The sequence below is a fragment of the Zea mays genome, chromosome 4, assembly GCF_902167145.1.
Source record: "Zea mays cultivar B73 chromosome 4, Zm-B73-REFERENCE-NAM-5.0, whole genome shotgun sequence".
In the NCBI taxonomy this organism is placed as follows: Eukaryota; Viridiplantae; Streptophyta; class Magnoliopsida; order Poales; family Poaceae; genus Zea; species Zea mays.
The window spans coordinates 121,447,155-121,458,944 of NC_050099.1; the positions used below are offsets into that span (position 1 = coordinate 121,447,155).

Below are 11,790 nucleotides of genomic sequence, written 5' to 3' on the forward strand. Positions count from 1 at the left end.
TTCAGTAATATCCGTCCGTATTCGATCTAATTACATCCCTATAAACAAGGTGCACTTTAATTCTCCGTAGGTGCCGGTGTACGTTCGGAGAAGGAAACTAATCACACGGTAGAATGCTCCGTTGGACCACTTACCGTGTGTTTGGTTGACAGCATAAGAAGAGCCAGACTTCTCTATGAATTGATTACGGTACGGTATATAAATCATATGTTTGGTTCGCTGCGTCTAAGAAGCCGACTTATTTGACTGCATCCGCAAATACACACGAGGAATGTCCGTTTCCGCCAAACCAAGCTCCTAGTTGCGGGCGAGCAATCATCCAATCATACGAGAAATCCACACCCGTCGTCGGTAAGGCCATCTTTAACGTGCCATTCGATTACGGCGCCCGAAATTGAACCAGCCGAGACTGGCGCTGGCTGCAGATGCCTGATGGTACAGTAGCTTAGATACTTTTGGGACATAGGGCTTGTTTATTTCGGCTTCTGGCAGCTTCTGGCCACCAAAAGCTGCTGCGGACTGCCAAATGCTCAGCTTTTCAACCAGCTTCTATAAAATTCGTTGGAGCAAAAACCATCCAAAATCAACATAAACACATAATCGATTGAGTCGTTGTAACCGTCACTTTCTAGATCCTGAGCTCTATGAACAACTTTATATTTCTCCACACGTAATCGTAATGATACTCAGATTTTCCCCACAACCAAATTCTCCTCATAGCCAGATTTTCAGAAAAGCTAATCAGAAAAAAGCTGAACCAAACATCCTCAGTCGTTTTGTTGTAATGGCCATAGAGCATCATACCAAAGAGCAAATAGTCGTTATGTTGTAATGGCCAGAATCAAATGGCTAGTATAGTATATGTGGCGTGAGCATTTATTTTGAAAGAAAAAACTAGCCGCTGTCACCAAACCAGGCCAACAGCATATCTGTCGGGCTTGGTCGTACGTGACTCCATGACCATGTCCATGCTGTAGACAAACGTGGCGTGGGACATGATACAAGATCTTGTACCAGGGGCATATGTCGAAGCGTCTTTACTTTTTAGCATTCATAGTGTCAAACAGCATATTAGCCAACCAACAAAATAGGGGAAATCTGAAACGTTGGCTTTATCTCACTGTGAGTTTTCTGATTACAGAGAGGTTAGAACACCTCCCGAAGCGCCTGAGCTGTGTCCATGCAATTCGGTGCTCACCCTTGCGAAAGCTGAGGGGCGCTGCAGACCTGCAAAGGGAAGGATACGTGCTTGTCATTGAATCTTCGTCCCTTCAAACGGCAGATGAGGAGGTCTAACACCCGAACCGAGTTTACTTCAGAAGCGCAACAATCCTGATGCCTATGAGGCTATGAGCGCCTAGACCTTTCATAGTTTTGCATTTCTTTGTGGAGTAAGAATGCATCTCCTTGGTCGTTGTTGAATGCACGTCGCTCAAGGCTACAAACTGTGAGCTGCCTTAGTAGCCTCTCGAGACACGAGTAGAGGCAGCTCTCAGGGTCCTTCATGGTGGGGTTCGTCGACAGGACAGCCGCGTTCACTGCGTCTGCCACGAATTCACGCTGGGGAGAGCCCATCAGGTATCCCAAGCATGATTCTGCAGGCTTCTCGTACGCCAGCAGGGCCACACTATCCTGCAGGAATCAGCCAACTCTCTATTTAGTCCATCAATACAAAGCACTTAAGCTCACTGAAATTGTAAACACACCAAGTTAAGATTCCATTTAAGTTCACTGAAATTGTAAACAGATTTTACAAGAACATTACTGATGTAAAGCACAATGCATACAGCAGAAACAAAAGAAACCCAACGGAAAAAAAAAAACAAACGACGTTACCTTCAGCAGCCACTCAAAAGCTTCGTGTGTCAAGAAGCTTGCCAGGTTAGCACGACCATAGTGCACAGCATCTTCCAGTTGTTCAGCCTAATGAATTAGAGAGAGTATATAAATCGTAGTCGATATGCAATGCAGGAATGAAGTGCACAATCCATTCAGCATATATAAATATTAGTCGATATGCAATGCAGCAATGAAGTGTAGAATCACCCTGATATATTCAGAGAAGTAGTGCGACCCGTGAAACACAGGAACTAAAATTTGAATATTCAGAGAATTACCCTGATATATTCTATGAATCTTTGAGAATGGAGTAGTAAGCAAATAACCGATTTCTCATCCTGCAAAGGAAAGAAATTTTTCTTAGAACACGGAGATTATAACGAAGTTCTTCAGGAAAACAGGACTGAATGTATGACGAACGCATTAACTGTAACACAAGCTAGGAAAATTATTTGAGAGATAACATCTGTCATATTTTTTCCCTGGAAATAACAGTGTGATGGTAAATTAAATCAACCACAAGATTGTAGAGTATACCTTTATCACTTGTGGATACCACTCCCCAAGTCTTTTGAATGTAGAGTCAATATCTCCACTCATGATAAGCTTTATCAAATAAAATAAACTGTTTTCAGAAGGCCGAAGGCATACCAGAGGCCAAAAAAATCAAAAGAGGGCAATGTCAAATCAAGATACAGCTGCATCTGCAAGATACAGTGGAATGATGTGGATAAATGTAATACTACAACATATTTGCGCTGCACATCCAAAGATAAAAGAGCTCAGGCTTGCAAGGCAGCTGAGAGCAAAGACCAACTGCCACTTTCCTGTGATAATGGAAAATGACAGCTAATGAGCTCAAATGCATATAATTTTCAAATTCCAATTAATTTCGAAAATATAGAACTTCAAAACCAATTGGTAGTAAAAAAAAAAAGAAGTCAGGTGACCCTCATAACATACATCATAAACTGTAACCACAATAAAAATACTTTCACACAGTTTCATATGCATCAATCATTAGAAACTGGTGCCCCCAATTTACTCAATGATATGCTTCTGACCTTCCTCGTTGGGTGATCAAGGCTATTGATAAGGGAAGGGGTTTCTTATGGAAAGGGCAGGAGCAAGCTCAAGGTGGTAATTGTATGGTGTCTTGGTCGCGGGTTCAGATACCAATTATGTATGACAGCATTGGAGTGCATAACCTGGAACGTCTTGGTTGGGCGCTGCGTGTCAGGTGGCTTTGGTTACACAAAACTGACAGTACTCGGCCGTGGGCTAATCTGCCTCTGCAGGTTCCAAAAATGGCACATGCTCTCTTTGATGCAGCGGTAAATATTTCCATTGGCAATGGGGAGAACACCTTGTTTTGGACTGATCGCTGGGTGCAAGGCTATACCATCGCTGAACTTGCGCCTAATTTGTTTAAATTAATTCCTTCCAGAGTGGTGAAAAGGCATACAATGAGCCAGGCTCTTAACAACAGGCGCTAGGTTTCGGATATTAAAGGTGCTCTGACGATCCAGATTTTAGTTGAGTACCTTCAGGTCTGGGACTTGGTCGATGACGTTATCCTTCAGCCGGATTTGATTCTTCAGGCACCTACAGCAGCAGTTCAGCTTATCTCGCCATGTTTATTGGTTCTATCAGGTTCTTTCCTTGGAGGAGAATTTGGAAATGTTGCCCCCCCCCCCTAATTGCAAGTTCTTCATCTGGTTGGCCATCAATAACCGGTGCTGGACGTCGGATCAGCTGTCTAAGCATGGTCTTCCGCACCAATTAGCTTGCCCCTTTTGTGACCAGCATGAGGAGACTATATATCACCTCCTCACTTCTTGCGTGCTGGCTAGGGAAGTTTGGCTTCAGGTGCTATGCAGTCTCAATTTGACTGATGTGCAGCCGCCAAGCTCCTCAAGTTCCTTCAACTCTTGGTGGAAACATGCTGCTAGGTCCTTCCCAGGGAAGCTTCGTGGGGGTTTTAATTCTTTAGTTATAGTAGTGTCCTGGGAGCTTCGGAAACATCGTAATGCTTGTGTCTTTGAGGGGAATCGTACTAATGTTCAGGCTGTGCTGCTTTCAGGGTCAGGAGAAGGTCGTCTGTGGTGCTTGGCTGGAGCATCTAGACTGCAGGAGCTCATCCCTAGGCCTGCTCTGCCCTCGCCCATCTAGTTGTGGTCATGTTGGTCATTAGTTTGTTTATCTTCGTGTTATCTAGCTTACATTAGTGGGGGTGGGGGTTCTGTACCCCTAGTTATCCTGCTGTTTCTTTTTTAGTAGTTTTTTGAGTCTGGCTTTATTGGACTCTTTCACTTATAGGAGGTACTGGCCTCCGTAAGGAGCTTATTGTTTGTAACCTGGTCTATTTTAGACCTTTTTCCTCTTCTTAATATATTTTAAGGCGCAGTTCCCCTGCGCTTTCGATTTTTTTTTTTTTGTACCCCTAGTTTTGTAATTCCTTTCTTCTTTCTTAATGAAATGACGCGCAGTTCTCCTGCGCTGTTCGAGAAAAAATTGTCTGTGTATTCGGAAAAAAAATTGTCAACGTTATCAAACTGGACTAAAAATGAATTGTAATTCTATGCAACTTTTTTTGTTTGGGGAAAAAAGTTGTGTAGCTTTTACAAAGTACCAACCGAATTCACGGAGATGCTACCTAAGATACCAGAGAAATGGATTCAACAATCAGTTGCATTGAGTTTATAAGCTCACCTGACGCAAAAGTTTTCTGTGGCTAAGACCATACGTTTCGGGAGGTTCTGCATGACCATTTTGGCGATTGGTGGGGGGGTCAGTTGCATTTGCCATATCAAAAGCATTTAATGTATCTTGGTATCCATAATGTAGGAGATATGAGCGGACAATCCTGTCACAAGTTCATGGTGTGTATCCATAAGGCAAGATAGAATAGATTTCAAAAACCAGGAAATGGAGGGCCCATGGAATGCAATGAGCCAGTAATGAAACAATTTAAGAGAACCTATAAAAAAGGTAACATGGAAATCAAGATGTGGAGATGGTAAGCAATGAAGTAGACAAGAAGTGAGTATCAACAATACCAATGACTGATGTCCGTCTCCAAGTTCAATTTATCAGACACCGATTGCTGCTTCATTTTCTCTTCAAGAATATAACCCTGCCAATATAAGCAAAACACATCAATCGCAAAAGCTACTGACAGAGTGCACCATAACACTTGTGAATTAGTGTTCAGTAAATGGGATAGAGCCAGTAATATATGATCACTATATCCATATCTTCTGCATTAACTCATAATGTGGTTATGTAAAGAAAGAGCTCCAGTTGCAACTGTTAACCATAAAAGAAAATCAATTGCATTTTCTGGCATAATATTTTTGTGGTGGCTGGCAAAGAACACACTAAAGGGTGTGTGGAATTAAAATTCCTGTCAAATGTATTTGATTTGATAATGCAGCCAAATTTATCAAAAATCTAATGAGTAATTCATAATAGAAAGTGAAGCATGTGACATAGATGCAGAAGAGTATTACTGATATACAGCTAGTGCCATCAAGAAAGATTTTCAGTTGCAACAGGAAAAATAGAACATTTTGAATACAATGAGGTAATGGTAGGTGAACAACATATAGAATAAACATCTTGCCTCACCTCAATGTCAAAACAGAATGGTTCCTTTCCAAAGTTTACAGTCAACCTGTAACGGCAACAGACTTTTAGTCCTAAGCAACTTGGAGTAGACTAGAGATCATACCCCACAATGAGGATATAGAAAATGAAAAGGCATATATATATATATATATATATATATATATATATATATATATATATATATATATATATATATATATATATATATATATATATATATATATATATATATATATATATATATATATATATATATATATATATATATATATATATATATATATATATATATATATATATAACTCCATTCCAAATTATAAGGCATTTTGGCTTTTCTAAATATATTATTTTACTATGTATCTAGACATAGTGTCTAAGCGCACAGCAAAAGCTATGTATCTAGTGTCTTATAATTTAGAATAGGGGGGGTATAAAAAAGCTATCACAGATAGTGCAGCAAATATTGAACACCACATATGACAGAACTTCTTTAAGTAGGACTTTGCATTCCAACATAAATCATCAATTCAACAGTTGATTCACTATATTTTTATATGCGAACCTACAAATCCAAGAATGAATCATTGATAAAGTTATGTCTAAAACTTAAACAAGGAGTAATTAACATGTGTTACTATTGAGGTGTATGACTTGTGACTTTATATGTTGTGTTAGAAGGGGAAACCATCATATATAATGCAAAAGGCAAATGAGTAAATTGCATTTTGGCACAGGTATTACTATCCAAGCCTGACAGATGTATCTGCAACTCCGGTAGGAATACCAGGTGAAACGCAACTTACACCAAATCAAATAGCAATTATGTCACCTAAACAACTAAAGAAAGTGGCAGCTTACTCTTCACCCTGACTATGAACTGCAATTGTAGGATATAGTGGGCCTTTAATTTCTTTTGGAATGGCTCCAACCGGAGCTCCATTTTTCCTGCAAGATGCTACATGTAATTAGATTACAGTGCAGCAATACGCCAATACGTTCTTTAATATAGAGGGCATAAGGTGAAATCCTCAAGAGAAAGAAACAAAACTAATAATACATCACATTCCAACCTGAACATAAAGAATGGCATTGGCATGTCGAAACTAGCAAAGCGCCAAAGAGTGGTACCAGGTGCATATACAAAGACTTGGTTCTTTTCCTAAATTCAAGAATTGACATTCTACGGATGTACTGATAAGAATATTTGCAAAGCTAGAAAGATTTATGGCAAAGTGACATACAAATATATTCGCATCCTATGTTCAGCCAAGAAAAAAATGCCCTAGAAGGTTAATAATAGCCAGTCAAACAAGCAAACACTATCAGTTTACTAAGAACTCCCAAACTTACGTGAAGAAGAACTCCTGTGACAAGTAGTTGATGCCAGCGCCAATTATGTCACCAGATGTGAATTTTGGCCCAAACGGTTCGCCTTTCCCTAGACCCCGGTAAAGGTGGCCGTCGTCACCATGGTATCCACAACTGTTTGACTCCCAACTGGAAAGAACAAAGGACACAAAGGATAAATTTGAGAGAGAGAAAATCAAGTAAGCCACATAAACACTAGCATTTGCAATATGAGGTCAGCTCAAATGTAAAGTAAAGAGGAGAAATCTAGTTAACCAGCAGAAATTCCATAAATCAGAAATAGTCTGGCAGTCTGCGAGAACCAACCTCTTCAATACAGTTAGAAATTTAGCTATAGCATGAAAAACACCTTATGACCTTAACGACAAATAGCCAATCATGATCACATAACTAACATTTGAAGATTTCTGGAACAAATTGTGCACAAATTTATACAAGTGATGCAATTATTGGAAATTACATCCTAAGCTTTCATGATAAATGACAAAACAGAAAATGCAAATCATATATAATCAGAAAAAATAGGGCAGCAATACAAGGGTCCTCACCCCGGTTGTCGCCTCATCTTGAAGCTCTCGCTCGTGAACCCTATGGATGTCTGCCCCTTGTATCCCGCGTTCCTGACGGCCATCTCGAAGTAGTACACGGCCCGGCGCGTGGGAGCGGGGCGGTCGGCCTGCACGACACCGACGTCGTGGCCGTGGTGATGGCTGCCGAGGTATTTCACGGACAACTTGTCCGTAGAGACGACGGAGAAGAGTCCCGAACTGTTGACGGTGTTGAGCTCGGACGGCTCCGGCTCAGCCTCCAGCTCCGGCACCGCGCGGTCCCACTCCGTCTGGGACCGCCACCGCGACGCTAGGCGCATCGGGTCCACCGTCGCCCCTGGCCCCGGGGCTGCCGCCGATGCCGCCTCCGCGTCCTGGTTCGTCACCATTCGCCTATCCACCGCCGAGAAGGAAGAAACAGTATATTAAAAAGAAGCGGAAAATTCACCGAAATTAGGGAAAACGAACGCCGATCCCGACTAAACCCTAGCACGAAGGAAATCGCGGGAACCAGGATTGGACGGGGGCCGAGCTTACCGAAAGGCCGAACGGGCTGGATCGGTGGTTGCTTGCGGTTGCGGGATGGGGACGAGGTCAGTGTAGGACAAGGATGGAGCCGGTGATGAGTTGGAGAGTACACAGAGAAGCAACTGGGTGGCGTACAGACACGGGTGTGATTTGCAGGTTTTCGTGGGGTTGATTTGGTAAATTGAGGCGTTCTTCTCAGAAGAATGTGTATACGAGAGGTGTTAATGTATCACGATCTAAATAATTTCTCATAATCTATACTACCTATTAAGGCTCTAAGGGGTAGGCTGCCTCTGCTTTGTTCTGCCTTCCGACGATCTCAACCGTCCAATACGCTCTAGAGTCTCTCAGCCGTCCGATGCGCGCACTCTCACCCCCACGCATCGCCCCGCCCCACCCGGTCGTCCAACCGTGCGAGCACCCTAGCTCCTCCCGCCGCCTCCTACCCCCCACGAATCCCACCTCCACGATGGCCGATATGCGACGAGCACGGCATCGACCACACCGGAAAGTACGCCGGCGACTCCGACCTCCAGCTCGAGCGTGCGCTCGTCTACTATCAGGTGCGTTGAAGGATACAATTTGGGGCTGGTTGGATCTCCGCGCCTACACCACCTCCTCTTTTTTCTTGTGATAGTTTGACGGTGCTCTTGGTTGTTGTTGCAGGCTCCGGGCTGGTGGCGTCGCCAGCAAGCGCAAGAAGGCCGCCACGAGCGGCAAGCCCAAGCGACCGCCCTCCGCCTTCTTCGTCTTCATGTGAGTTCTCGCTGCCTCGGTGAGTCATTTACTCAGATCTCTAGATCTATGCTCTAAGATCTTGTACCACCCACTCGCCCGTCCGCGCTGCGCGGCGTAGTCATCCCTGTCCGCATCCGCCTCGCTCCCTCTGCCACAACAAATTTGTACTCCTCCCACTCGATGGCCATGGGTGTGTCCTCCTCCGGCAACCCGTCCCCAAAGGCGCACGAGCATCGGGAGCAGGAGACCCTCGCCTCGTCGCTCTCTCCCTCCCGTTCCTCTGTGCCGCCTTCTCCCACTCCGCCACTAACGCTCTACCGGATGCCCTCACACCACCGTCTGCCTTCTTTTGTCTGCCCAGATCCCCGCAATCGCCTCCCAGTTCTTCGTTCGGCCACGGAGGCGCCGCAATGGAGGGGAGTGTCGTGTGGGTCCAGTTCCTCAGAGGGTTCAACCGCTACTGCGCGCGCATGACGACCTCCCGCTCCCTCGCGTGTACGTCGCTGCCTGCGCTGGCGCGGGGGCGCCCTGTGGCATCTAGCTCCAGTCGGACGAAGGGGGCAGTGACGAGGACGGGAACGTCATGGGGAAGCTGGCAGCAGAGGAGATAGTGGTGTGAGGGCCGGTTGACCCCCATCTCCCCCGCTGTTTCTTTGCTTTGCTTTCTAGGGGGTGTAGAAGCTGGAGCGGGCTGCCACTAGCAACTCTACGAGAGAAGCTGCCCAGGTTCCTGCAGAAGTGCGCTTCGAGTCTGACCCCCTCCGCCCATGGTTCTATGGCCTCCAGATCTCTTGAGATGGCGGGGGAGGAGGAGAGGAAGCGGGTGCTCCTCTCGTACGCTGTCCCCACAGTCTCCTCGCGGAACACTACAACCTCCAGTACTACAGGTTCTGGTTCCAGAACGGGACACGGGAGAAGGAGAAGCGTGTGGGCTAGATCAGCGGAGGAAGAAGATTGCCGCCCCAACCGCGTCTATCTTTGGTTTGTTGTTGTTTTTACTTCAAGAGTCTACACAACAATACTCCAAGATCTAGGTACTGATTTTCTAATTAATGGTCAAATGGCAAAGAGGGAGGCAACCGTGGTGGACCGGATACGATCTCCATGGAGGAATCATCTTTCAGACGGTGAGTGGAAGAGGATGGATCCGGTGTGTCCACGGAAGCTTGAAAAAGGTTCAGGCACGGTGAAGAAAAAAGTTCTGGTGCGTCCATGCCCACCTAGAATCTTGCAAACAAAGAAGCCAGGTGTAGTGTCTCCTTAAAATCTTGCAGTAGGCGGCTAGGCACCACGAAGGTGCTAGATGCAGTCCCTCCATGAAAGCCTGACGAAGGCCTAAAAAGGTGCACATCAAGATTGTTTCCAGTTGATGTCAGAAATGTGGATATGAGGATTGCCGGCAACAACTAAGTATCGGTAATTTTGAATTCTTTTTATGATAAATCTACAATATTATCCTTATGATGGAAATATATATACGTTGGTATATTGTGGAAAATTTCAAACTTTACTGCTCATTTTCTAGGACTGTTTCCAGTATTTGATTTAGATTGATGAATATGCGCTTGTTAATAATTGTTTTATATTATTGTTCCCATAATGACACACCGGATGTTTTCTCATGTCATCAGCATATGCAAATATACATTGCAAGAACTACTTCAACTTTACAACCGTGCTTTGAGAAGGTATGTTTTTTATTATATATTGCTTTATTAATCTTTTTCAAATGGTAACTATTCTTTCAAATGGTAAATGTTCTTGTAACTACATCTCCATTTTCTTAATAATCTCTTAATGCTGAGAGAGAGGGATGTAGGGACATCAACATTTATTTGTTTGCCTTGAGATATATCTGCTGAGACACTTTTTTGAGTGTCTTTATAAAAAAACATAGTTCCTCGTTGACGTGGCTGCCTGCATCCACCACCACGCCTCCGTGCTCGCCTTCAACCTCAAGTCCCTACTGGTGACATGAGCACCCCCGACCCCGTATCGTCTTGGTGCCTCTGTTGTTCTAATGCTCGCGCTTAGGTTTTGCACCAATTTCTGCTTCTTGCTTGCTGCACAGATCATGTTTGTACCAGCGTACCTGATCTGATCTACTTATACATGATCCTATAGTAATGGCAGATCACAGTTCATAAGAGTGCTATAGCACACTGCAACTTCTATGCTAAGATAGCTTCACCATTTCATATCTAAATTACTACATGAACTGAACAATATGTTATGCCACTTCAAGGAGTAGAGCAGTCACCTGAAAAATTGCTCATAACTAATTGTAAGTTTGCAACAACCATTAACATCAGAAATAGTAGACTTCACAACACTTTCATGTATTCCTATAGAAAGAATGTTGCTACACAAAGAAAGGGAATACAACCACATGTGTGTTGTTCGATGCAATGCACCCCCCTGCGAGGAGAGCAATAATGGTATCCCCTTCCTTCCTTCCTTCCTGTACATCCATGTGTGTGCTGCTTAATTTACAAATGACAACAATGTCGACAAGAACTGGGAGCTTCAGATTTCTTGAACAAATCAACAGTAGGAGTAGAGGGCTCAATACTACTATTTATTTATATGTATTCCTGAAAGCATACCAGCAGTATCATAGAAGCTTCACTTCATTGAAACTTTGTTGACATGTGATGTTTTCATAATAAAATTAGAAACACATGCTCCCTCTATTCCATTTTTATATATTGAACCTAGGAGTAAAGCTTGTTCCTATTACTAAACGCGGGAGCAAATCTCACTCCCGCTGCATCCATGTAATTTCTCTTCTATAAAACTATAGCCACAAGTCACGCTCCATCATCATATCCTTTACTATTTGTGAGAGGACTCGTGAACAACAAGCCAAAAACTAAGTCTGTCACCATGCAAACGATTATTTTGTGCATAGGTGTGTGGAATTATGATGACATGTTTTAGAACATCACTACAAACATGTTGCATATTCAGTGAAATGAGAGTCCAGTTACCTTGTGTCTCAAAAATAAGGCACTCCAGTCATTCCTATAAATAATTTCAGACTTTGTTTTAAGTAAATATATTTTGACTTTGGTCAACTATATAGAAAATAGCAATCATGTTATAATACTAAAGGTCATCATTGTTCTATTATATAAAA

General features: G+C 43.4%; 1 protein-coding gene across 4 annotated transcripts; it reads right to left on the reverse strand.

The window, feature by feature from the left end:
- Positions 1-1,022: 1,022 nt before the first annotated feature.
- Positions 1,023-8,103, reverse strand: LOC100273623 (putative SPRY-domain family protein). Of its 4 annotated transcripts, none has more exons than XM_008678609.3 (12): positions 7,923-8,103; positions 7,386-7,778; positions 6,820-6,966; positions 6,328-6,414; positions 5,470-5,515; positions 4,899-4,975; positions 4,552-4,705; positions 2,377-2,445; positions 2,118-2,177; positions 1,837-1,923; positions 1,315-1,632; positions 1,023-1,227 (listed from the first exon to the last, which is right to left on the reverse strand). In XM_008678609.3, the coding sequence occupies exons 2-11, from the start codon at positions 7,772-7,774 to the stop codon at positions 1,348-1,350; spliced, it is 1,401 nt and encodes a 466-aa protein (XP_008676831.1). In that variant the 5' UTR covers positions 7,775-7,778; positions 7,923-8,103; the 3' UTR covers positions 1,023-1,227; positions 1,315-1,347. The 4 variants fall into 4 exon arrangements, with proteins under 4 accessions (XP_008676831.1, XP_008676830.1, XP_008676829.1 ...); XM_008678608.2 differs by having other exon boundaries at positions 1,306-1,632; positions 7,923-8,060; XM_008678607.2 differs by having other exon boundaries at positions 1,023-1,632; positions 7,923-8,060.
- Between the last annotated feature and the right edge of the window lie 3,687 nt (positions 8,104-11,790).

What these genes read in the sequence shown, in the direction of transcription:
- LOC100273623 (XM_008678609.3), bottom strand. Translation starts at nt 7,774, where the DNA reads ATGGTGACGAACCAGGACGCGGAGGCGGCATCGGCGGCAGCCCCGGGG. An exon ending in CATTCTGTTTTGACATTGAG is followed by an intron (nt 4,976 to 5,469) that starts GTGAGGCAAGAT and finishes TTATATTGGCAG; the next exon opens with GGTTATATTCTTGAAGAGAA. An exon ending in ACAGAAAACTTTTGCGTCAG is followed by an intron (nt 2,446 to 4,551) that starts GTGAGCTTATAA and finishes TATTTGATAAAG; the next exon opens with CTTATCATGAGTGGAGATAT.